The 26,754-nt window shown below is 36.8% G+C and overlaps 3 protein-coding genes and 2 non-coding genes across 6 annotated transcripts; 3 read left to right on the forward strand and 2 right to left on the reverse strand.

The window, feature by feature from the left end:
• Positions 1-849: 849 nt before the first annotated feature.
• LOC106713098 lies at positions 850-5,681 on the forward strand. Its single transcript, XR_006756538.1, has 2 exons — positions 850-1,118; positions 4,719-5,681. It is a non-coding gene; the product is annotated as an uncharacterized LOC106713098 (transcript).
• Positions 3,179-5,973, reverse strand: LOC123722680 (protein ALP1-like). 2 transcript variants are annotated; one of them, XM_045685147.1, is made up of 3 exons: positions 5,675-5,973; positions 4,133-4,347; positions 3,179-3,868 (listed from the first exon to the last, which is right to left on the reverse strand). In XM_045685147.1, exons 1-3 carry the CDS (start codon positions 5,971-5,973, stop codon positions 3,459-3,461), a joined length of 924 nt encoding a protein of 307 aa, XP_045541103.1. In that variant the 3' UTR covers positions 3,179-3,458. The 2 variants fall into 2 exon arrangements, with proteins under 2 accessions (XP_045541103.1, XP_045541102.1); XM_045685146.1 differs by having other exon boundaries at positions 3,179-4,347.
• Positions 5,974-10,669: 4,696 nt separating this feature from the next.
• Positions 10,670-13,228, forward strand: LOC123722682. Its single transcript, XM_045685149.1, has 2 exons — positions 10,670-11,323; positions 12,404-13,228. The coding sequence occupies exons 1-2, from the start codon at positions 10,997-10,999 to the stop codon at positions 13,010-13,012; spliced, it is 936 nt and encodes a 311-aa protein (XP_045541105.1). The 5' UTR covers positions 10,670-10,996; the 3' UTR covers positions 13,013-13,228.
• On the reverse strand, positions 11,247-13,767 carry LOC106712848 (putative nuclease HARBI1). The gene is made up of 2 exons (XM_045685145.1): positions 13,146-13,767; positions 11,247-12,155 (listed from the first exon to the last, which is right to left on the reverse strand). The coding sequence occupies exons 1-2, from the start codon at positions 13,551-13,553 to the stop codon at positions 11,346-11,348; spliced, it is 1,218 nt and encodes a 405-aa protein (XP_045541101.1). The 5' UTR covers positions 13,554-13,767; the 3' UTR covers positions 11,247-11,345.
• Positions 13,768-15,117: 1,350 nt separating this feature from the next.
• Positions 15,118-17,511, forward strand: LOC106713155. Its single transcript, XR_006756537.1, has 2 exons — positions 15,118-15,590; positions 16,648-17,511. It is a non-coding gene; the product is annotated as an uncharacterized LOC106713155 (transcript).
• The last annotated feature ends 9,243 nt before the right edge of the window (positions 17,512-26,754 follow it).

Consider the following 26,754-nt stretch of genomic DNA (forward strand, 5'->3'; position numbering starts at 1 on the left):
ACTAAAATAACAAAACAAAAAAAAGACGATTCCAGATTCACGTTAAAACTAGTTAGGTCTCGGCGGCGTCCCGACAGGATGCGCACGCGCGTGCTACTCGTGTAATGGCTCGCGGCTAACTGGTGGTGCGGGGGAATTCCGACGGGCACGCAGTCGGGCGGATTGTCGGGACGTCCCCGGAGCCCGTCCAATCCGAGAGGTGGCGTGATTTGACCGCGGTGCTATAACCTCCCCCCCCAAGTCACTAGCACGACCCGTCTGTGACTTGGCCGGACGACCACGTCGACGCCCATGTTCGATCGCGGTCATTTCGCCTACGTAAGGAGTCAGAGCACTGGCGTGATACTTGCCCCTAATGGCACCAGTGTTATCAACAACTAAAAATGTCGTTGGACTAATCACCTGTGAGACCTGATAGGGACCCTCTCTCCTTGGCGCAAATTTACTAGTAATTCCTTTGGCTGCATTACTTGCCATATGGGTCACCACGAGCACTAGGTCCCCTTTCTTATAGGTAATAATGTCTCTCCTATGCTGATCACCAGCAGCTTTCCTAATGTCTTGCTGATCTTCCACTCTATGCTTCACTTCGTGCAAGATGCGAGCGAAATTCTGTAAATACGGTGTTATCTGAGGCACAAAGTTTTGTTGCGACACGATAGCACGAAGGTCGGTATGCACCGTCATGGGTGAACGCAATTCCCGGGCAAAAGTTAGCTAAGAAGCTGTTTTACCCGTTCCTTGGTTGAAAGGGCCGAAACACATAAGCGCGTTGCGGCGCCGCGCCGCTGAAATCGGCAGTGCGCTATAGCGGTGCGGCGCCGCAACGCACGACGTGAATTCCAGCGTTATGACGTTATACTTGTTGACAAGGATGCAGTTTGTTTCTAACACTCTTGCAAACAACACGTGTCAACCGAGAAGCAGTTTTAAAATTAAAATGTCTGACGTTGACGTCGATCTGTTTATATCTTCGGTTCAGGAACACCGTTGTTTGTGGGATACTAGTGACGAAACCTATAAAGACAAATTTATAAAACAAGAAGCATGGAAAAGCATTTGTGAGATCGTTTATATTGATTACAAGGAAAAAAACTCAACCGAAAAATCAAAACTGGGTAAGTAGTAACATATAGTCTTAGGCAATGATATTTTAAACTAAAGATAAGTTACGTTCATAGTAATTTACGTTTTAAATCTGAGCCTCGAGCACGAATAATTTTCGAATTCGTATCGTTAAGGTATCGAGTCCTCGATACGATAACGGAGTATTACGTTAGGCGGCAGCACGAGGCACACTCCGTCGACTATCGAGAGCTCGATACGATTTCGTTAGTGACGTCATCCTAACGTAAGTAAGGACGAGCCCTTGTGAGCGTAATGAACGTTCTATTGAATGAATTATACGTCCGAAAACTGAACGAATTAGTGAAGTTTTTATTATTTTAACCTTAACGGCCTATTTAGTGTAAATTAAATTAAAACCAAGTCCTTAAAATATAGAAAAACTTTGAATAAAGTACAGGATATTTTATATTATATTATATAGGATATTTTATATATATATATATTTATAGGATATCTTATATTTTTTTACGGTTTCTGAACGAAACGGCACCACTTGACATAGCGTCTTACGTCGCCAAGGTTAAGTTTGTTTTAGTATTGTGTTTACAAACTTTAGAAAGCATTCTACATTATTAATTATTCGTGTCGCGTTTTAGTGTTTTTAAATAATGAGAACGATGCATTTGCAATACTTGATGATGGTGGAGTTTATGGAAGTGTAAGTTTAAAAGTTTTTAATTTGCAATACTAAGTGGGTGGATCTTACTGATGAAATGCCAACGGAAATCGCAATTTCTGTTCCAGAAATGGAGATTTATCCAAACCTTCTGGTGGTCCACGAGGTCGGCATTTCATTCAAATGAAGTGGAAAGAACTGACTAACAAATTAAATAGTGATGGCACAGGAGATCCTTTAATGGTGAATGGAAATGCTTTCTACAGTAAAATAAATGTTCTATTTCTTTATTGGGTGTAAAGATATGGAAATGACTTCCATCAATACACCCTATCACTCCAGGGAAACCATACTTAGCATAAAATCTGTAAGATAAAAATAGATATCAATATGTGTACCTAGATTTATAGTTTACATAGTGAATCATGTTTATATTAAATACAATTCATATTTCAACTAATTATTTCTTCAAAGTAATATATTTATTACTATTAATTATATTTACTAATTGTAATTAAATACATTTGAAAACTATGATAAATAAATGTTATAATGTACTAACTTGTTTTTTATTATATCTCTCTCAGCTCTGGTATTTGGAAATTTAATAAAATGACCTAATATTTCGGGTGTGATAAGTGCATCAGTTACCTCCTTGACACATTTACTGACTGTCGTTTGGTCTAAATACTTTGCCATTCCCACTATCCGCTGGTATGATCCAGTGGCGTAAAAAGATAGCGCGCAAAGAACCTGTAATATATTTTTAATTTAATAATTTTGATAAATTGTTGATGCAAAACACATTACATTCATACCCCCCCCCCCATTTTTTAACTGCGCGCGGACGGAGTCGCGGGCGACAGCTAGTAAATATATATTATCTTAGTCAACTATATAACATTTATATATGGCTAGCAAATTCATAGTATAAAGTTAAATATTACATTAAATAAGATTTGCTTACCTAGTTTCACGTTCAATTCCCTCATTTTCTAATAATCTTGCAGCAAGAACATAAAATAAAGCACTACGTTGGTAAATTGGTGGCCTTTGCATTTTAACAAACACACAAAAATACTTAATACTTAAATAAAATGTTTTTTAAAGCGGTTTAAAATGCTTCGAAACTTTTCTCACCGACTAATTCTAAGTGACAAAAGATTCGTCTCTACTCGATAGCCAGCCTTCGAAATTTACGATACCATACTTCAAAACTATGTTCGTGCTGCCACTTTTGTTTATAAAGTCTCGAGTATCGTAGAGTTGTCGATACGTTAGCGATACGAAAGTAAACAAAAATCGTTCGTGCTCCCAAATTTAGTTACTTTTACGCACGATAGGGGCGCTGTACAAATCTCATACAAATTTTTGTCGATCTCGATACGAATACTTTTTCGCAAGTCGTTCGTGCTCGGGGCACTGTTCCTGTGTTTAAATCATTACCTCCCAGCAATCCAAAACTGCACACATTTGCAAGTTTTACTGATAAGCAAACCAAAAGATATGAAATAAAACGCAATTGAAAGAGATAGCTATAATTTTAATGGTTGCACTTCAAACGTTTCTTGTGCATAGAGTAACATTTATAGTCGTAGAGTGGACACTTGATTCAAAACTATTCAAAAGTACATAGATAAGAAATAAAACATCTTACAAAAGTAAAAATAATAAGGTATTATTTGTATTTTGAACTGAGTAGGTATACGAACATTCATATTTTCTTTAATTGCCAACTTAGGGCGCCAACATCACTGGAAAAGTAATTACAAAAATCATTCCGTATTAGATGTGGGCTTAAATTATTTTCATTTGCTGTGGGCAAATGCAACATTTGCAGATCAGAATCATCAAAGATAATGTCATCGGTCGCTTGTACTCCATCTCGATTCAAAACAAAGTTGTGCATTACACAACATGCCTTGATAATGTCTGTCGCAAATTCGTATTGCACATTCATAGATCGATGAAATATGCGCCATTTATTGGCTAGGATGCCAAAAGCGCACTCGACATATCTTCGGGCACGACTCAGTCGATAATTGTAAACTCTTTGTTGTACCGACAAATGTTTTCCTGAGTAAGGGCGCATGACGTTATTCGAAATTGAGAATGCTTCATCTCCTACAAAAACAAATGGAGTTTCATTTTGAGAACCTGGTAAAGGCTTTGGTACAGGAATAGGTAATTTGCGTGTCATAATCAAATCATAAAGTTTAGAGTTCTGGAAAACGGTGGAGTCACTTTCCTTGCCATACGCTCCTATATCGACAAAAATGAATCTATATCTAGAATCTACAAGAGCTAATAAAACTATTGAATTATAGCCCTTATAATTGTAAAACAGTGATCCACTGTGCGCAGGACATGTAATACGGACATGTTTACCATCAAGAGCTCCTATGCAGTTAGGAAAATTTGCTTTCTTGTCAAACTCAATAGCGACATCTTCTAGAACCTGTTTTGTTATAGGAGGTATATTTTGACTTGATAGATGTTTCCATATGGCGCGACAAACTGTCCTTACAATTTTTGCTATTGTACTTGCTCCTCGGAAGTAATTCGTATGCATGGTTTTAAAGTCACTGCCGGTTGCTAGAAATCTAAAATGAAATAATAATTAGTAGGCAAATAATAAAATAATACAAATGTAGGTATAATCAAACTCAAACCGCGCAGGTAATAGTGTTGCCAAAGGAATAGATTTTCAAAGATAGACAGGTAGTTTTTCAAAGAAGTACTCAATAAATATTTTACATTATGGTTGTTCTAGGCAAAGTCAATCAGTTTTTAACTTGCCTAAGTCAAGAAAAAGCAGAAAATTATTCTTTTTCGGCGGCCAGCCATTTATATGAAATTGGATGGACCGAAAGTACTTATGAAAGTTATATCAAATTTTATATGTAGTATAAATGGAATCTAGGGAATTTTAGTCTTTATTACTATTTTTCACTTGTGAAGTTTTTTGTTGCAGGTAATGATTTAGTCAAGAAGTGGAAGGCCATAAAAGATAATTTTGCTAAATATCAACAAAAACTAAAAGATGCCAATCGATCAGGAGCTGGAGCTGCAAAAATTAAAGAATATCACTTGAATAAACAATTACAGTTTTTGAAAAAGGTTTCACAAAATGCAACTGATTCCAGTTTATGCGTAGCGGAAGGAGATATTGAGAATGAAATAACGGCATTGCCTCGTTATTAAAGTCAACCACGAAAACGAAAGGCAGATGATAAGGATGATATTGAAGAAGATTTATTGGCAATATTAAAAAACACCGGAGAATAGACATTTGCATTTTTTCAAGGGGATTTTACCATCTCTACAATCGTTAAATGAGAATCAAACATTGATATTTCAAAGTCGGGTGCTTCAAATATTAACCGACATTCTTCAACCTTCAATTCATCAAAATACACATCACGGCTATAATCAAGAATATCAGCATCAGGGTTACAATCAAGGATATTCAACTATGAGATACGATAATACGGTTCAGAGTGGCTACCACACTTCTACTCCTGGAAGTTCGATTACTGAACAGAGGACTACCTCATCATCAAACCAACAACGTCCAATAAATTCACCATTTTTACTGGACGAAACGTCAGCTACTTCCTATGTTTCACAAGATGAGGAGTTTGATTTTTCTTAAATTGATCATTACATTTTTTAAGGCCTATTAAAGTATTCTTAAAGTAAGAAAATTGTATAATGCAAAAAGCTTAATTTGATTCTGTCTTGTTTCATTTGAACCTGGCTTTGTACCACTAGGTACCCCCAAACCATGAACACTAGTGATGCAAAATTTTTATCGACACCCCGCTAGTACCACAGGTGTATAAAGCCAGGGGTACAAATAAAACTAAACATTTGATTCCGAGTGCCATAAACATCAATAAAAAAAAATAAGAAACCTATTTGTTTTACCTTAAAGTTAAGCCCAGCATTTCCAAAGCAGTAACTGGTTTTCTTCCTTTATTTTTTTTCTTCTGTATATATTTTGATAACTCGCTTAATAGCTCTTCAAATGATGATATACTCATTCTAAAGTAGGCAACAAATTTTTTTTCGTCTATCTTTAATGCTTCGTATTTTTTAGAAAAGAACTCGCCATTTGGATTCATACCCTTACTTAATGGATGTATCCAGTATCTTCTTTGCCGTATTTTTAAGATAGAATAATGTCTTCTTAATAACAAATAAGCAATAAGTTTATTACGATCCATCGCAGAGAGACGTCTATCCACACTCAAAAATCACGAGAAAATGGTTGCCCTACCATAATGCCCTGTTTCGCGACGCCGCAACTGCCGATTTTGGCGTTGCGGCGCCGCAAAAATAAGCAGTTTGCGTTATGTGTTTCGGCCCTAAGCGCTGTTCAACGCGAAGCGTACCATAGGCAGAACCATCGGCCAGCGTCGATGCTCATTTCCTACCAAAATTGAAAGAAGTTGCTTCAACTCCCTATTCTTACGTTCTGCTGGATTAGCTTCTGGGTGGTAGACCGGTATCAAGGATTATTGAACGCCAAGAACAAACATAGCCTTTTGCATAGCAGCTGAAAAGAATTGAGTTCCATTATCGGAGATCACACGTCGAGGCATTCCATAGCGCAAAAAAACTTCTTCTAAAAGAACTTTGGCGCAAGACTCGGCGGTAGCGTCGCGCAAGGCAAATAACTCAACCCATCGGCTGGCTGTATCTTCGACCAGAAGAATCCACTTCTCAATCTCCTTCCTCATCACCTCTTTCTTCGCAGGATTAACCCGATACGGCGGGCTAGCAATTGGCGTGGCATCTCCAGTATCAATACGGTGGACAGCGAATTGAGTAGGTCCTCCCCCCGGCGTAAAAATGTCCTCGTAAACATTCAGGAGGTCAGTTAATCGCTGACGTTCATCTGGAACCAGATGGGTACCCTCGTCATCACGAAGACCCACAGACGAACAATAAAGTGGTTTTAAAGAGCGAGCTTCAAAAGTGATAGGTTGAGGATCCCTATCATGTCCCACAGACCACAGACTGAGATCAAAGTCGAGTATCACGCCAAACTCCTGAATAAAATTCATCCCTAATAAACTTTCGGTCGCGTCGGGAAGCATAATAAAATCAACCTCTCGCGACACCCCTCGGACTGTCACGCTCACGTGTGCTAATTCCACAATTTGCGCACACATGTGCCCATCCGCAAACTTAAGTTCTACATATACATTTTCAAATTGATGTCCATGCTTAATTAAGTGAGCTTTTAAACTAACACTACCTATAGAGTGCTTAGCACCTGTGTCCACAAGCACTGTACCTACTTCACCATAAATTTGTATTTTTAATACGGGACGCACTCGCGAATCTATTTTGTCACACGTGGTGACCGATTGGAACGAACTCGATACGGGTTCTATCGATTTCTTGTCTTTACATGTCGGACAGTTCGAACGTATACGTCCGAGTGTTCCGCACCCGAAACAGGTGACTGTCGGTTCCTTCCTCTCTGTAGCGCCCTCTTTGGCTTCAGAAAACTTTCCCGCCAACCTCTGACATGCTTCCTTCAGATGACCATAACGCTTACAGTAAGCACACTGCGGTCGCTTACTAGAGCTAAACGACGGCGTAATCGATGGCTGTGTACTGCTTAATGGTAACATGGTTAATGCAGGTTTAACATCTGACGTTACATTCAATGGGCGAGACTCATTAAGGATGTCCTCTGATAGCTTTTACACATTTTATCATGGAGGCTTGTAATAACTACCGACGATGACTGAAAGAGTTCATTTAGTTTAGTAAATTTAGGTAGTATAAAGTCCAGAAAAAGATAAAATAGTTTGATGATCGGATTGTTGAGAGCCTGGACAATCTGTTCAACAGATTTTAATCGAATAGTTAGCATTTGGTCTCTAAAGTATAATTCGAGTGCAGGCCACTGTTCAATTATCCTCGAAACGACCGCTTTTAAAGATAACCAACGCGTTTGTGCTGGGCGGAGAATTTTGTGAACATCAATGTCTAAAAATGTTTGGAACTTTTTGAACAAGTGCTGTCGTTTAGCGCTGTTTTAAATTCACCATAGACATTACGAGCCAGATCTTCACAACTTCTTGGTAATTTTTTACATGCATTGCTGGCACAAAGATGCAATGAGTGGCATATACACTTGAAAATGTAAATGCCAGGGCATTTTTCGAGAAATCTTGAAGCTACCGAGTTATCTTTTCCCATCATTGTACTGGCTCCATCCGACGCGAATCCAATGATGTTCTCTAATGGAATCTCGTAATCTTCAAAGGACTTCATTACTAGTCCGAACAAATATTCTGCCGTAGCATTCTCCACCTCCGAATCTTGCTCGAAAATTTGACAGAGCTCCCAAAACTTGCTGACCACTCGACCCTCTTCAGCGTCAAAAAACCTGTTTTACAAAATTTAAAATATAAAAACACATAATAGATAATTATTATCCGTAAAAACAGTGAAATATGATTATTATTTTTACCTCACAATGATGCACATCGTTTGTATGTCCCCAATATCGGTTGATTCGTCAATTAAAACACTGAACCGACTGATCTGCAATTTTTTTTGCAGATGTTCTTTTTCAGCCTCAGCAATGACATTTTTTATTATCGCAGTTCCTTTCGTCGATTTCATCTGCATGTTCTTAACAATTTCAGAGTCAGGCACAGAACTTTTCAATAGTGTTGTCAAATGATCTAAAGTGGTGAAGGATATATTATGTTCAGCTAGAAAACCACATAACTTTAATTCAAGTGCTTGAGTTGCTTTGGCTTTCATGCTGATTTCGTCAGTTTTTTTTTATAAAAGTAGAAATTGACTGTTGAGATGCTAAAGGCTTTCGAAGATGAGTTTTCGATGTCATGTGATTTTTTATCACAGTCAACTCTGTAGTTTTTCTTTTATGTTGTTTACTGTTCTCATATTTTAGGGTTCATTGAAAATCGATCGATGTCGAATGAACACCTTTTCTTTTGAATAAATGTATTTCTTTCTTTCTTTTTTTCATTATCGTTATCGTTGCCATACTGCTTACATAGCTTCAGTGGCATTAAAAGTAAACAATTTGAGTTTGGTTTGGTTTCGTAACTTAAAGCTAGTGTTTGGACATCACAAACATGCCTTTTGATGCTAATTCAGTGGCGAGAGCCGTCGCTGTTATTGACGAAGGGTTTAGTCAGCGTTACGTGGCGCGGAAGCTTGGTGTCGCACGTACCACCTTAAGGGATGCAGTGAAACGGTTTCGGGAAACTGGCTCTTATGAGCGAAGACCAGAGACTCGAGCACGAATAATTTTCGAATTCGTATCGTTAAGATATCGAGTCCTCGATACGATAACGGAGTATTACGTTAGGCGGCAGCACGAGTCACACTCCGTCGACTATCGAGAGCTCGATACGATTTCGTTGGTGACGTCATCCTAACGTAAGTAAGGACGAGCCCATGTGAGCGTAATGACCGTTCTATTGAATGAATTATACGTCCGAAAACTGAACGAATTAGTGAAGTTTTTATTACTTTAAGCTTAACGGCCTATTTAGTGTAAATTAAATTAAAACCAAGTCCTTAAAATATAGAAAAACTTTGAAAAAAGTACAGAGCCTCGAGCACGAATAATTTTCGAATTCGTATCGTTAAGGTATCGAGTCCTCGATACGATAACGGAGTATTACGTTAGGCGGCAGCACGAGGCACACTCCGTCGACTATCGAGAGCTCGATACGATTTCGTTAGTGACGTCATCCTAACGTAAGTAAGGACGAGCCCTTGTGAGCGTAATGAACGTTCTATTGAATGAATTATACGTCCGAAAACTGAACGAATTAGTGAAGTTTTTATTATTTTAAGCTTAACGGCCTATTTAGTGTAAATTAAATTAAAACCAAGTCCTTAAAATATAGAAAAACTTTGAATAAAGTACAGGATATTTTATATTATATTATATAGGATATTTTATATATATATATTTATAGGATATTTTATATTTTTTTACGGTTTCTGAACGACACGGCACCACTTGACATAGCGTCTTACGTCGCCAAGATAGTTACGTATGCTGAGACCCCCACGAATGCCTGCGTCAGCGAGTTATTCTAAAAACATTGTATTACATTGTAACAATCATCGTCTGACTTAGCGTAACGGATGTTGATGACATTCCTGAGGGTCAAATTACCAGATAGGATAATATTTCTCTAGCATAAGAACAATAGCATTGTAAGTTAGTCTTAAGCCAACTCTGGTAGCGAGCATACGAACTTTCGTTAGCACTTGTAATCAATATACATGTCTAATTAAAATAAAGTCGTATTTTTAAAAGGCCTTCCGGCTCCCACAACACTTGACTAGGTTAAGTTTGTTTTAGTATTGTGTTTACAAACTTTAGGAAGCATTCTACATTATTAATTATTCGTGTCGCGTTTTAGTGTTTTTAAATAATGAGAACGAGTCATTTGCAATACTTGATGATGGTGGAGTTTATGGAAGTGTAAGTTTATAAGTTTTTAATTTGCAATACTACGTATGTGGATCTTACTGATGAAATGCCAATGGAAATCGCAATTTCTGTCAGAAATGGAGATTTATCCAAATCTTCTGGTGGTCCACGAGGTCGGCATTTCGTTCAAATGAAGTGGAAAGAACTGACTAACAAATTAAATGGTCATAATCTGTTGGAAATTTGGATAACTTCTTGCAAGGGAAAAAATTCAACTCCGATGGGGCAGTCCAAATCGCCTTCAAAGATTTTATTGATTCCCGTCCGACTGGTTTTTTTCATGAACTACCTATGAGATGGCAAAAGTGCATAGAAAATAATGGTTCATACTTTGATTAATTAAATATATTATATTAAAAAATATTCGACTTTTTGTTCCTCCCATACAAAACGCCAATTTCATATGTAATGGTGCTCCCACATTGCCGTTAGAAAATGTTTAATAACGTTAGTAAACATTTGTTAGCAAACATTTAATCACAAATAAATTTTCATGTTAGAAAATGTTTAGTAATGTTAGTAAACATTTTATAACAAAACAAATTATAACAAAATAAAACATGTGTTATCTTTTGTTTGTAAACATTTTATAAGGGTGATGGCGGGATAGGCGGTGCGGTGCGGTGGGGGTTAGAGTACGCAGGTCGCTGCGCGTGGTGTCTCGCTTGTCAGTTCCTTTGTGTCAGCGTGCATCGCTGTGCGTGTGTATTAGTGGTTGCGCGTGCGCCAAGCAATAAAATATGTCCGGTAATTGGAATAACGATGATGTTTACAAACTGATTGAAATGTTTCAAGCAAGAGAAGTACTATGGAACACGATGTCAGAGAGCTACAAAGACCGAAATAAAAAACACGATGCTTGGATGGAAATTGCCAGTGAATTTAATATGGATAAAAAAGTAATTGAAAAAAAGATTCGATCACTCGTAGGTCAATTTAACCGAGAATGTAAATCTAATAAATCTGGTGCAGGAGCTAATGAGTCAAGTAAATGGTTTGCATTTAAAAAACTCATGTTCCTTAAAGGCAAAAATATTCCAAGTTTAACTGTCGATGGAGGGTTGCAGGTGAGTTTTATTTTAACGTCTTTTAATAATATTTAGATGCCCAGTCCAAAAACCCTTCATTTGAAAAATATTCTGCGAATTCTTTTCTTATTTCTTTCCCATCATCTGTCAGGGATTCACATGCTTCAAGTGGTGTTAATTGCTGCTGTTCTAATCTCCATTGTCCATCGATACGTGTACCAGTTACTATGTCATCTCCATCATAGTATTGAGATGGAGCGTAAATCATGCTCGATTCAGTTTTTCTTATAAAATTATGCAGTAGCACGCATGTCATAATTAAAGTAGTAGTTTTTTCTGGATCTAATAATATTGTAGTTCGTAAAACTCTAAATCTGGCTGACAAAATCCCAAATGCGTTCTCTACTGTTCTCCTCGCACGACTCAGTCTATAACTGAAGATTCTTTCCTTAGAATTGCTATCCTGTGGTCCTGGAAAAGGTTTTAATAAGTGTTTTTGTAAAGGGAACGCATCATCTGTTACGAACACATAAGGAAGAGGTTTGTTTCTGCCTGGTAGTGAGCTGTCACTGGGTATTTTTAAACTATTGTCGTTAATTTTATTTCGAAATTTTGTGTTTGCGAAAACTCCGCCATCACTTATGCGTCCTTGGCAGCCAATATTCACGTACAGAAAGTTGTATTCTGCGTCCACTATCGCTAAAAGTACAACGCTGTAAAATCCTTTATAGTTGTAATATTCACTGCCGCTATCAATTGGCTTTTGTATGGCTACGTGCTTTCCATCGATACTTCCTAAGCAATTTGGGAAATTCCATTTTTCTTCAAATGAATTTGCCACGTGTAGCCACTCTTGAGGTGTTGTTGGTATCTGGAACAAAAATAGAAGATTAAGAAATAGGCGCGAAAAATAAATTTATAACTCGTTATTCTAACAAATTTTATTGGATATTTTTATTAAGTATGAAATATTAATAGAATACACTGTAAAAAAATATGATTTCAGTTAAGGGTTGTTAAGTAATAGAAAAAGAAAATCGCGGTTATAGATTTTTTTACAATTTTAGCTAATTTGACGCGCCTATAACTTGAAATTATCGTTTAGTTCTATTCTTTCAGGGTAACGAAGAAAACAGAATTGCTTCAGAAAACACTCTCAGTTTGAACGAAACAGGAAATACTGTCACTGATGAAACTACGGGCACGCCTTTCGCCACCCCAAAACCATTTCGGAAAAGAAGACGGCCTGAAGTAGAACAAGATCCAACACAACAAGAAGCTGTAAATATTTTACAAAGAATGTACGAATCTAGAAAAAGCAGGGATGAAAATGACGCATTTGGAGAGTATGTCTCGATGAAACTGAAACAAATAAAAAACAGTCATGCTAAGAATACTGCTCAACATCACATTAACAATATTTTGTACAATGCGACAATGGGACAATATGATTTTCCAACAACCTTTACAGACCCAACCGCTAGTAGTTCCTGGGGATACAACTCTGAACCAAATCTATCCACTTTTTCGGAAAATAATGCTGACTGTAGCTCGAGAGGATACTACACCGCACCGAGTCCCTCGGCTTCATTTGAAACCAGTTCTTCGGATAACTCCAGGACACATACTCGTACCAGCGCAAGAACACAGAGTCCGTCTAATTTATCGGAATCAAGCCAAGATTCGACCCAATCATTAAACGATTTGTTGGAATCAATCAAAAATTAAAAAATACATGTTTGGTTTGTTAAGTATTAAAAAAATTATTAGTAAGGTAAGATAGGTACCTACCTAAAGTATGATTAGATTAGATCATATTAAAAGTAAATAAAAAAATAATTAAAAATGTTGTTTGACTTACCTGTATGTATTCCTTTAAAACCTCATTGAGAGCCTCGCACACTTCTGGTACGATAATAGATATCACTTGGTCTGACAACTTGAACACATTTCCAAGACTTTTATAACTGCTACCAGTTGCCAAAAATCTTAACGTTACCGCAAGTCTTTCCGTCACACTTACAGATTTTCTAAATGTAGTGTCTCGTTTGCCTATTTTTGCCCCAATTAAATTTTGTAGATATTCAAATTCGGAACTGTTCATTCTTATAAAATCTTTTAAGCAACCATCAATACCTAAATCCTTGAGATAGTCTGTGGCACTATATTTTCCTCTAGCTTTTAGCGTTTGGCGCATCCAATAAGAGCGCTTTTTCTTCTTTTTTAAACAAAAAATAAAAGCTATTCCAATGAGCAAATCTTCTTCCATTTTCGTGTAGACGTCCTCAGCCCTCAGAAGGCGAAACCAAACTGCGAGCCAATACTAGATGTTATAAAATGTTTAAACATTTTCCATCAATGTAGGAGCACTTATAACATGTAACAGTTTCTAACAAAGTGCAACAATTGTTAACATTTGTTAGTAAATGTTTTGGTGTTATAAAATGTTTACAAACATTTTATAACGGCAATGTGGGAGCACCATAAGGACCTAATATATATATATATATATATATATATATATATATATATATATATATATATATATATATATATATATATATATATATATATATATATTTAGAAATAGTATATCTGGGCCAACTAGTTTTATATTTAATAAATATTGTAATATATTTTAGATTGGAATACTCCTGGTACCAGCAAGGAACTCACTGTTGCACCTCCATCTATGTTGTCACCACCAGCACCTACAGAGGCCCATCATACATCACCTCCAAATGCTCATGTGGAAGAGGAGTGGAAGCCTCCACCACAAAAAAAAATTAAAAACAACAACGAAGTAATTAAAATGTTAATTAAAGGAGATATGCTAGGGAGCGTGATAGGGTATATGAGGAGACAGAAAAGGAAATATTAAGATTAAAGAATTGAAAGTGAGAGAGTTAGAGATACGAGAAAGAGTGAGACGTGAGAGAGTGAGTGTAGAGCTACAATTGCAAGCTGCATGGCTGGCGGTTATGAAACAGGCTATGGATGTTTTTGTTAGGTATATGGAAAGACATTGATAGTATATTACTTTTTACTTAATTATTATTTAATTTACAAAAGATATAAACTAATTATTTTGCAACAATGTTAAATTATGAATTTTCTATAACCAAAAAATAAGTGAAAAAAAACTTTTTAACACGCGATTTTTAACAGATTTGTTCCCGTTGATTATCATGGCAAGAGTTAATTTATTTTTTGAAAACCTTTTTCTCGGCCGATATGAACACTCAGTTTTGTCTCTTTACTTATGGGACATCCTTTATACTCACTGATACTAACTTCACATCTGACCTTTTTAAAACCACATGCAATTTCCTAAAGATTAAACAACTCTGGTCCTCTCCTTAACATCCACAGACTCAAGGTGCCTTAGAGAGGAGTCATTCCACTCTAAAGGAATATCTCAAATCATTTGTTAATAACGATCAAGACAACTGGGCTACTTACGTTTATACAGCCATACTTACCTACAACACCACCGTCCATTCAACTACCAAATTCACCCCTTATGAACTTTTATTTGGTTCAAAACCTTTTATACCAAATTCAGTATACGAAACTATGTCAAATACGACATATACATACTATTTGAGGAAGTTACAGCATAAGTTTACTAACACCCGTCAAAAAGCGTTTGAAAATATCTTAAAATCCAAAGAGATATCTAAAAATTACTATGATTCACGATGCAAAACTCCACCTAAGTATAAAGTGGGCGAATTTGTATACGTTAAAAATCACCTTAGAATGAGAAAAACTCTCTCGCCAGTTTGAAAAGGCCCTTATAAAGTTATCAAAGTCAATCATAATAACACCCTTAGGCCTCTTTTCCATTACACGGTTTCTCGCCGTGAAAATCTACGGTTAATTCGCCGCGTGTAGGCACGGTCGTCAGTGTGGTATGGATCACTATATGAGCTTGTCGACATGCACGGTGGCGCCAAGGCACGGCGCCGCGGCCGCGTGCGCCGTGACTGCCCCTCGGCGCGCCGCGTCTACGCACGGCGTGATTTTCACCAGTGTTGTATGGCAGTCTATCGGGGTGTGTCGACGGTGCCGGACGTACGCACGGATTCGTGACCGCTTATATACGCTGTTTCGCGATTTTATTATAAAATGAACATAAATCAAGAATTATTAATTACGTTGATTCAAGAAAGGCCTGTAATATGGGATAAGACCATCGACGATTATAAAAATAAGCGGCTTAAATATGATTCCTGGAAAGAAATATTTATTCATTTCCAGCCCACATTTGAAGATTTAAGTGGTGATGAGAAAAACAAGTTTGGTAAGTTACAGATATTTAATTATTAACTTTTTACTTATGCATAGTTGTTTTGATAGGAGAGGCGACCTTCGTTAGATACAAAATATTGTGCAAATCTGTTGCGAACTTCATTAGCCGCCAAACTTCCGCGAACTGCATTCGTGATAGGTAACTGGATTAGTTCCGATTCTGAATCAAGGGTGGACTCATTTTCACTCGCATTGTGAAACTGAAAGTTTTCCTGCTTATGTATAAAATTTTGCAAAACACAACATGTTTTCACAATATCAACTGCCAAATCGATGGACACATTCATTGGCCGGTGAAAAATTCGCCATTTATTGGATAAAATGCCAAACGCACATTCAACAAATCTTCGCGCTCTTGTGAGTCTGTAGTTAAATGTACGTTTTAATTGATCAAGCTGATGACCACCAAATGGACGAAGCAAGTGATAATGCAAAGCAAAGGCTTCGTCCGCAACGAACACATATGGCAAATCGTAGTCAATTCCAGGCAAACGTGTTGCATCGGGTAGATTTAATCCGTTGTTTGTTAAATTTTTCCAAAATGGGGTCTCTTTAAACACACTGGAATCACACTCCTTTCCGTAGGCGCCAACGTCAACAAATATAAAGTTGTAATCGCTATCTACTACTGCCATCAAAACTATAGAAAAAAAATGTTTGTAATTTAAAAACATCGAGCCACTATCAATTGGCTTAATAAGTCTGATGTGTTTTCCATCGACCGCTCCTAAGCACAGCGGGAAGTTGGAAGATTCTTGAAATTTGCTTGCAATGTGTAGCCAGTCTTCTTTAGATGGCATTTTCATATATTCTTTATACAGTTCTAACCAAATGTAGTGGCATACTTCACGTACGATGCAACTTATGGTTTTTATTCCAATTCTATAGCTGGTCAGTAAAGGTATCTCCTGTTGCTAGATACCTGAAATATAAAACAAAACGGTTCAGGTTCAAATACTAAAACCCCATTTTAGGTCGGGGTCGATTCAGTTTAGGTCGGGGGTTTTCATAAATTTTGAATTTAATAATTATTATTTATTTATTTTCAGGGCAAATGGTGATGAAGAAGTGGACCAATATGAAAGATAGCTGGATAAAATATGACAAAAAAATTAATGAATGTAAGTCTGGTTCTTCAGCAAAAAAAATAAGAAAATATATGTTCTATGATGAAATGATGTTCCTAAAAAAAAATGTTGAGCATCGCAAGACCGATTCTAACATGACTGAACATGTTCATGATTCTAGCCTCAGTAATGAAAATTTTGATAGTGCAGTCCCGAATCAATCAAGCTCGGGATACACTGAACGGAGACGCAAAGGGCTAAAAAAAAAAGAAAAAATGAACTAAGTGAAGTTGACATTAGGTTTATGAAGTTTATGGATTCAGCAGAACGAGATGAGAAAAAGAAAAGCCGTAGTATGAACTTTTTTATGGGAATCGCTGATACAGTTGACAAGTTCAGTGATGAAAATATGATAGACTTTCAGTTTCAAGTAATTTCAATAATTAAAAATATTCAACAAAGACAGTGTACTCAGTATATACCTACATCAAGAAACCAATGGGATCAAGGCCATCAAGGATATTTAAGTGGTACAGCATCCTCAAATGCGCAATCGTCAACATATGGATATTCTACAGCTGCTAGATCGAGCTATGGAATAAGTCGTCCACAGACGTCTTCTCATGATTTTGGACACGGTTCTGGTTTAGAGCCAATCCACTACCGACCCGAATCACAATTATCTGTACATAGTGTAAATGCGGAAAGTATCTCGGCAGATTCTCAAGTTTCTATTGAAGACGAATTCGATTTTAGTACCGAACTTGAGTAGCATTTTCAGCGTAGTGTATTTTTTGATTTACTTGTTCTTAAATTAATAATTATTAAAATTCAATTACATGTAATAATTTTGTTTGTGTGCAATAAACAATTTTAAACTAAAATATGTCATTTAATTTTGTACCTACTTACGAGTACCTCAGAGTTACAGCCAATCTTTCTGCGGGCGATATACTCTCTCGCATAAAAGTATCTTGATGTTTTAGTTCCTGGGATAATTTTTGGAGCAAGTTGTCGAATGTAGTTTCCTGCATTCTAAAATAATTGTAAAACTTGTCTTCATCTTCTCTCAATTGATTCTTGACAAGTGTATGAAACGCGCCATATTCCTCCCTTTTTTCTAAAATCGGATGTATCCAAAACCTTACTTCCCTTTTTTTTTCTATTTCCTTTTTCCTATATATGTAATAAGCAACTATAATCTTTTTTTTCGTAAGAAAATTCATGACGCAGCACGTCCTACACAGCCCGAGTAAAAAGCGCTACTAGCCAGTACTTACCAATGTCTCGCGCGGTGATTTTCCGTATCATGTACAAGCTAGCACGTTTTTTCAACCGTACGGCTTACACACCGTACGTTTGAACAACCGTGTAATGGAAAAGAGGCCTTACCTTATTAATCAATCGACGCCATGTGACGCACCACTTTGATAAAATTAAGTTGAGCGAAAGAATCAATAATTCTTAGCCCTTAGTATTAGTTCTTTTATAACTTAGTAGTAGAATATACGTACAAGATAAGCACTAACGCTACCTTACTACGATTAACTTACAGAATTACCGCTGTGTGTTGTAGCGAAACGATTGCGAAAACCAACAATGCAACATTTATTGTCTACGCAATGACAAAAAATCCTATTTGTCCGCTTTTTCAAATGAACCATAAACTATTTTTTTAAATATTTTTTGTTGTCTTTAAACTCCAACATTAAAATAAACATTTTTTCTGCAACAAAGTTTAGTTGTATTTTAGGTACGACGTTGAAGAGTAATGCACACTCGATTATTTTGATTGCAATTCAACGCAGTGTTTATCTTTTTTAATAGATTTTGCGTCTCACGTATAACAATTATTGTATTAAGAGTAAAGTGTTTTCGAACCTTATGTTGATTTTATAACAAAGTCTTGTTCTAAAAAAAAGTGATGTTAAATAAATGAAAACCAGTTTTAATATGATTAAATGTAATAAAGACTTTTCGAGATATTTGTGTAAATGTCACTATTCCACATGACGAGAATCTCGTGAAAGCTGAAAAAGAAAAATTACTAAAATACTTAGACTTAGCTCACGAGGTTACCGCCATGTGGCGTATGAAATCGACTACCATTATTCCGATAGTCGTATCGGTGAGTGGACTGATAGCGAAGAGCTTCGACCAACATCTTAAGAAGCTCTCGCTAAACAGTTGGATTAAGGGCCTGATACAAAAGGCATTTATTTTAGAAACCGCGCGCATAGTTAGGAGGTTCCGGTCTCTGTAGCCCTCACCACTGGTTGTTTGAGTAATGGGATTCCGCAGCCGGTGGTATACTATTTTTTATATAATATATTTTGTTGTTTTTTTTAAATAAAATGTATTATATAGATAAGTGAATAAATGAATATGATAAAAACAATATTATCTTTCATTTTACTTCAATATACTTACGTTATAAAATAACATTCACAAGTAAGGCCACAATTTTTTTTTAAACCAAAATCGTAAAAAATCAAGGTCGGCGGTTAGTTGTGCCGCTGAGTGTGTATGTCTATTAAAACATTACAATATCAATTCATGTTTCAGCTAACAACTGTCAATAAAATGGAAAAACCAGAACCACCAATACTTAATAGTATCTGTGAGAATACTGAACCAGAAATAGAAATGGTATGTGAGTCAAGTGCTACAACTCAGGCAAGTGCTGTGCCTGCAGTTACCATCACAAGTTTGTCAGCAGAGTTTACAACATTCCGCACATTCATTATGTCGGCACTGAAGTCACTTCAAGAACAAGTGGCACTCCTCTCTTCTCAAGCAGATCTGGAGTCACAGAGTCGACGAAAAATTTTGTTACTTCATGGGGTGCCCGACCACATCGGAAGATACTGTCTCAGTAGTGGTTCATACTATTGTGACTAAAATGAAGCTGCAGAATTTTTCTGCTGCTGACATTAAGCAATGCCACAGAATGGGCCAGTTAGCTTCGAATCGGCCTCGTACAATATTGTTCAAGATAGATAGAACCATGAACGCAGAACCTCTATATGGAAAAAGAAATCTGCGCTCAAGGGCACGCCGGCTGCCAATCCGGCGGCCAGGCCGCCGGCAATCCCCTGCGGCATGCGCGGCTTTTGATTGCCGGCAGCAGTTTGCTTGCGGCTTCGATACGGAGTGGTAGTGTTGTAGTATTCGTGAATAACATAATTTCATATACTTAAATAACGAAATGACAGAATTTAACTGAGATGATAGTGCTTAGTACTTTTACTAATAGAAAAGTATCCAGAAAATGAACTATTGTGGAACCCAAGGCATATGGATTTCAAGAATCGCAATAAAAGAAATGATGCTATTAGATATATTGCTTCTGTGTTCAACATAGCATCATCAAAAATTGAGAGAAAACTGAAGAATTTATCCAGCCATTATTTTCGAGAAAAACGCAAATATGAAGAATCTAAAAGGAGTAGATCTGGACGGGAAGATGTTCAATTGCCGAAATGGTTTGCTTATAAGGCGTTATTCCTTAATGACAAGAATGCACCGGTACCGACTCTGAACAGCCACACCACCTAGTGTAAGTACCCATCAAATTCTCATAATAAAGTAGACTAGTTGGTCGCCCATTGGTCGAAATTCGACCATAATTAATTTAAAACACATTATTTCAATAAGTAATATTTTCGTAAATAGAGGTACAAAGATTTTGCTTCGCGTATTAATATTAGATACCTGCTACCTACTATAGTTAGTTAGGGGTTAAGGTTAAGGTAAACCTATCAATTAAACACTATTTTTATAACGAAATATAAATGTTTATTAACATCGATAAAACTAAAAACAATAAAGCGCGGCGCGAGTTACCTAAAGACATGCATTTCCTTTTTATTTTCAGTCTTCTCAAGATAATATCACTTCCCAGACTACGCTACCTACGACAAGGACTTCACGAAAACGAAATATAGAGAGAGATCCTGAAGTTGATTAAGCTTTACAATTACTGAGGGAGATTACATCTGATGCAAGGCAACGCGATGATGCTGCTATATTTGCAGACTATATAAGTAGCAAGTTGAGGAAGATGGATCATTACACGATGTGTACAGTACAAAATCAAATCCAGAATATTGGCTACGAAGCAGAAATGAGAATGGGTTCGACGTCAAAATGTTCGTCCAGGATACTTCCACAGGACAACCTACAACGTCAGAAATATCACCGTCGTCCTCAACTTCGCGCTCTTACTCTGTTCAGACTATGAAATGCAAAATAGTCCAGATGTCAACACAAGTGACAGTCTGTTACTAGTCTTGGAAAATAATTTTACCGAAAATAGTGTAATATATTAAAATAAATGTTTATATTTTCTTCTTTATATTCAAGATGAAAGTTGCTTTTACTTTTTTTACTCGAGTTACATCCACGTAACGAAGGTTTTCTTACAAAACAACAGGAAGAGATAAGGAAGCAATAGAAACGATAAGGCCACACGCATCATAACAATTAGTATTCTGTTCGCGGGATAACTCTAATGGGCCTTTGTCAATGGATCACCCACACCTTAAGTTAAGATAGTAGATATAAGATGTATTTTTGTTTAATAAAGTCTGTTCTCTCACAACACAGCTAAGGGACAGTAGTCCCTGAGTTTGCTTTTTAAAAACTCGTCCACCCGGTGTCCCAACATAACTGGCGCAGTCGTAACGGATTTAGAATCAACCGGTATAATTGCACAGTGAAGATTATCGTCTGGAGTCAACGCTTCACATCGCAGAGCATCCGACGCTAAAATCCGAAGAACCTACAAGAACACCAGGGCTGGACGAAAGAGGAACTCAAACAACATCGGTCATGTTATTGAGGTGAGCATAAAACTTTGATTATCTCAAGACATTTCCTACTATACTAACTTGTCTATTTTTATCTTCAAAATCAGTATAAATAGAAAAGTTGTACTATATACTTTTATATCGTTTTGTGTATTTTGTTACTAAACGTATAAAACATGACGTCTGAAAAAAAAAACAGTAATAGTCAAGGAGCACGACATTAGTTATAAAACACTAGCGATTTTGTTACCCAACTACGATGGAAATAAGAAAACGCTACCGTTATTCATAAAAAGTGTTGAAAATGTGTTAAATCATATTGAGGACAAAGATGACTCAAGTATAGCATCTTTGATAGTAAATAAATTAACTGGCAAGGCACTAGAAGCCTTAGCTGAAAATACAAAGTTTAACGATTGGAAGGATATTAAGAAAATACTTACACAACGTTTTGGGGAAACTCGTAGCGAAATAGATATTTTGCAGGAATTATTAAAATTAGAAAAGAATAAAATGAGCTTGGATAATTTTGCAGAAAAGGTCCGCGAATTAACATTCATTTTAATTCAATTAGATAATTCAAAAAAATCGTATTACGAACAAGTGGCAATCAATATATTCTTAGATCAGTTGGAGCCTATAGTGGCCTTAAATGTTAAAATACATAAGTTAGAATCGATTGATAGAGTCATTACGTGTGCAAAAATAGAAGTTAGTAAGTATAAGAGGTAGATAGAAAATAAAAATAAGCAAAGTACATTTATTCCGAAACCAAATGTAGTCGCATTTGCAGGGTATAGATACAATAATCAACCGAACCAAATGCAACGTTTCAACAATAATAATAGGCCTAATTTCGCACCAAAACAGTTGACAGCCCCTTCGGTAACGGATGTTAATAAAAAACCGATACCAAATAATAGAATCAACTACCAAAACGATGTAAATGTTGAAGAATATGTATTACATTTATACTCTATTCCAAATAACACCATCCTGGTTCCTAATCATCCCTATCTTGTCTTGGGTAGTCAAGTTTTTGCGTACCTTCACGAAACATGTAAACCGATAGCTGAAGCAGAAGCTATCTGTCAGCACTTACAATGGCAGTCTCTACGGGAATCCGAAGATTGCGTCGCACAATTATTACAGCATAAGAATCCACACAATTGTATTTACGCAACCGCAACATTTAACAAAAATGTAGTACAGAAGATTAAAGAAAACAGTTGGATAGCAATACTGAAACATGAACAAATCATAACCACTACGTGCGGTGACAACGTAGAATATCAACGCAGTAAAGGAGTATTCCTTATAACAACAAACAACGAATACATCATTCAACTGGCAGAGAAAACAATTAGAACTCGTAACAAGGTATTAAAAATAAAAGAAACAATTCCGTTGCCTCAAACATATGAGATACCCAAGGAAACATCAATTAAAATAAAATTAGAAGAATTACCCTTAGATAATATAAAACAAGTATTACAAAAAGCTGGGGAAGAAAGTAATCAACAAGAAAACACCAACATTAAATTGACTCCAAGTTGGTGGACAATTACATTATATATTATTGGCACTTTAGTGGCATGCTATTACATTGGCAAATACATCTATAAGAAAAGGAATTTTAGAAAAGAAAATATTCAAGAAAGTCAAGAGATGGAAGAAATGCACACCCGCAAAAAGGATTCCGCAGGCTTCACACTTAAGGTGGGAAGAGTTACATCCACGTAACGAAGGTTTTCTTACAAAACAACAGGAAGAGATAAGGAAGCAATAGAAACGATAAGGCCACACGCATCATAACAATTAGTATTCTGTTCGCGGGATAACTCTAATGGGCCTTTGTCAATGGATCACCCACACCTTAAGTTAAGATAGTATATAAGATGTATTTTTGTTTAATAAAGTCAGTTCTCTCACAACACAGCTAAGGGACAGTAGTCCCTGAGTTTGCTTTTTAAAAACTCGTCCACCCGGTGTCCCAACATAACTCTCGTTATTAAATATTTTTTTTATTTGATGCTGCCATGAAACTTGACCCCTTAGGAGATTGAAAGTAAGCTGAAAACAAGTCTCGAAAATTAAAAGCATTTTCGGCACTGTTCATTCCGTTTTCTAGTATTGGTTGCAGGAAACCATTCTCGTTGTGATGTATTGGTTGCTGTATCTCATGTTGATTTAGATACTCTATTTCATAACTTCGCATAATACATGTCGGCGGGTTACCACACTTCAAAACAAATCAGAACGAAAACATGTTTCCGGAATAACATCAAAATCAAATCAGATTTGTTTATTGTAATTAGTTAATAAATTCCGTTTAAAAACTTAAAGTAATGGATTAATATTGCTTAAGATTTAATACGGACTATTTTTGATGTATTTTGTTGGTAAGAGAATGCATTTCTGAAGTAAAAACATGTGGTCATTGTTTATGTCACGTGTTTACATTTAAAAATAGATTTACACATGTTTATAGCTTTTAAAATAATTTAGAACGTTTGATTATCAAATTGTAATGATTTTTAACTTAAAACTATTTTTATTGTACAAGGGCGATGTTTTGTTCAAATGAATGACTCGCCTAGTGTTTCTATAAAAGGCCGAGCGCACGCCGCGCACTTAGGCAAAAAAAAAAAGGTGCGAGCCATGATGGCGAGCAAACACACAGATGCGGAAACCGCCGACGCGCGAAAACCACCAGCACCCAGGCATAAGAAGCCTTTTCCAAGACCCAAACCCCACTTCCAATCTAGGGAATTTCCACAGCCTAAGGTACAATCAACAACTGAAACTCCATTAACCAAACGGACTTAGGCATTCTCACTTGAGCCGTCGTAGCGATCGGATCTCCTCAAAACTCGAGAATAAATCAAAGAAAGTGTTTTCTTGTGTTTACTTTTCATCATCGAAGATGAGCTACAATCCTGAACATGGAAGTTGTGACGCCAGCAATGCTGGTGTCACGCTTTTTAAAAATAACCACGGAGAGCCTCCTCCGTCATATATATTATGTAATATACATGAAAAAATAGCATCAATATGTCAACGTGAATCGGGTTCACATTAATACTTTTATTATAAATGCCAAATTTCTGGTACAATATTCCAAATGCATCTTCCACAACTTTGTGTGCTCGTGATAAACGTTCATTGAATATAGTTTGTGCCTCAGATAAGCCACGACAACAAGGGTATGGCCTCATTAAATTTTTCATTAGAGGAAACGCCTCATCTCCTATGAAAACATGTGGTATATCTCTGTTATCGTTTGGAATGTGTAATGAATTACTTTCAAGACGTCTCGCTAATTTCGAAGATGCAAATATTCCACCGTCACTATTTCTACCAAAAGCACCTATTTCAACTATTATAAATCTATATTTATCATCAACCACAGCCAATAGGAGAACAGAAAAGTGCTTTTTATAATTAAGATACAGCGAACCACTATTAGCAGGTGCTATGATGTTGACATGCTTCCCATCTATAGCGCCGATGCAATTTGGAAAATTCCATCTGTCTTGAAATCCTTGAGCTATACTTTTCCACCGCTCTTCAATTGGCATTGGAATGAAAATTCCCAGTTACGAGGGGAGGTCCAAAAGTTCGCGGAATGGAGGGGATGGAGTGGGGATAGGGTAGCTCGCTTAGTGTCATACTAATTGGGCACTCATAATTAGTATATATATAACATTTCAACCCTATAGTGCCATTCGTTTACGAGTACTCGCCTGCTGAACAAGTCAATCCGGAAGCAAACTGCAACTATGGAGAAAATTGAACATCGCGCTGTGATAAAATTCCTTACCAAGCAAGGAAAAAACGTTCAAACCATTTTAAATGAAATGGAAGCCGTTTATGGAGATCAGTGCCCTGGTAAAACAATGGTTTATAAGTGGCATGGTCTTTTTAAACATGGTCGAGATTCAATTGAAGACGACTCTCGCTCTGGGCGGCCAGCTGACGCCACCACATCAGACATCGTCGAAAAAGTCGAAAAACTTGTACTCGAAGACACACGTTTGAAGAAGAAACAATTATCTGCATTTGTTGGAGTATCAGATACAACTATTTTGCGTATCCTGCACGACCACCTGGGCATGACAAAAGTCAGTGCAAGATGGGTGCCGAGAATGCTCACGCCGCTTCAAAAACAGCAGCGCGTCGACGCGTCTAAGCACTTTTTGGAGTTGTGTGGAGACGAGCCCGTGCAGATTTTGGAGCGGATTGTTACTGGAGATGAAACATGGGTTCATCACTTTGAACCTGAGTCCAAACAGGAGTCCATGCAATGGCACAAAAAGGGTACACCACCTCCCAAAAAATTCAAGGTGTCAGAATCGGCGGGAAAGTTGATGGCCACTGTTTTTTGGGATTGTAAGGGAATATTACTCATTGATTATAAAGAAAAAGGTACCACTATAACCGGAGAATACTACGCACTCATATTAGAAAAGTTAAAGGAGTCAATTAAAGAAAAACGTCGAGGAAAATTGGCCAAGGGTGTGTTGCTTTTGCAAGACAACGCGCCGGTTCACAAGAGCCGAGTTGTCATGGCTGCTCTGCACACACATGAGTTCGAACCACTTGTTCACCCACCCTACAGTCCAGACCTGGCTCCTAGCGATTTTTATTTATTTCCAAATTTAAAAAAAGAGCTAAGGGGAAGGAAATTTTCCGACGATAATGAAGTGAAGGAGGCAATTTCGGCCCATTTTGAGGCCAAAGACAAAAAATATTTTTTCGATGGTTTAGAAAAATTAATTCATAGATCGAATGTATTAGACTTAAGGGTGATTATATTGAAAAGGAAAAATAAATTTATTGTTATATTTCATTGACAACCCTTTCATTCCGCGAACTTTTGGACCTCCCCTCGTATTTGTTTATGATTGCGTTACATACTTCTTGTATAATTGATCGGATTGGTGATTCGCCTAATCTAAAGCTTGAACTCAACGTCCTTGCTGAACTTCCCGTGATCATGTATCTGAATCAAAACTTTCTCTATTAATATTTCTAAACAAAACAGACATCTCTTCACTTCGATTTTTTCTTTTTCAGAATCAGAGTGCAAAAAAACATTGGCATAGTTAGAGACAGGTATAGATGGAAAGTTGTTAAGAAACGCACAAAAATTGGTCAGACTGCTCTACTTCATCAAAAAATGGCAATTTGAAGAAGAGATTTTGTTGCAGCATATGAAACAAAGAAAAACAATTACATCATTAACGGAAGATGATAATTTTTATGTTAACGAATT

The sequence above is a fragment of the Papilio machaon genome, chromosome 28 (genome assembly GCF_912999745.1).
Source record: "Papilio machaon chromosome 28, ilPapMach1.1, whole genome shotgun sequence".
NCBI lineage: Eukaryota > Metazoa > Arthropoda > Insecta > Lepidoptera > Papilionidae > Papilio > Papilio machaon.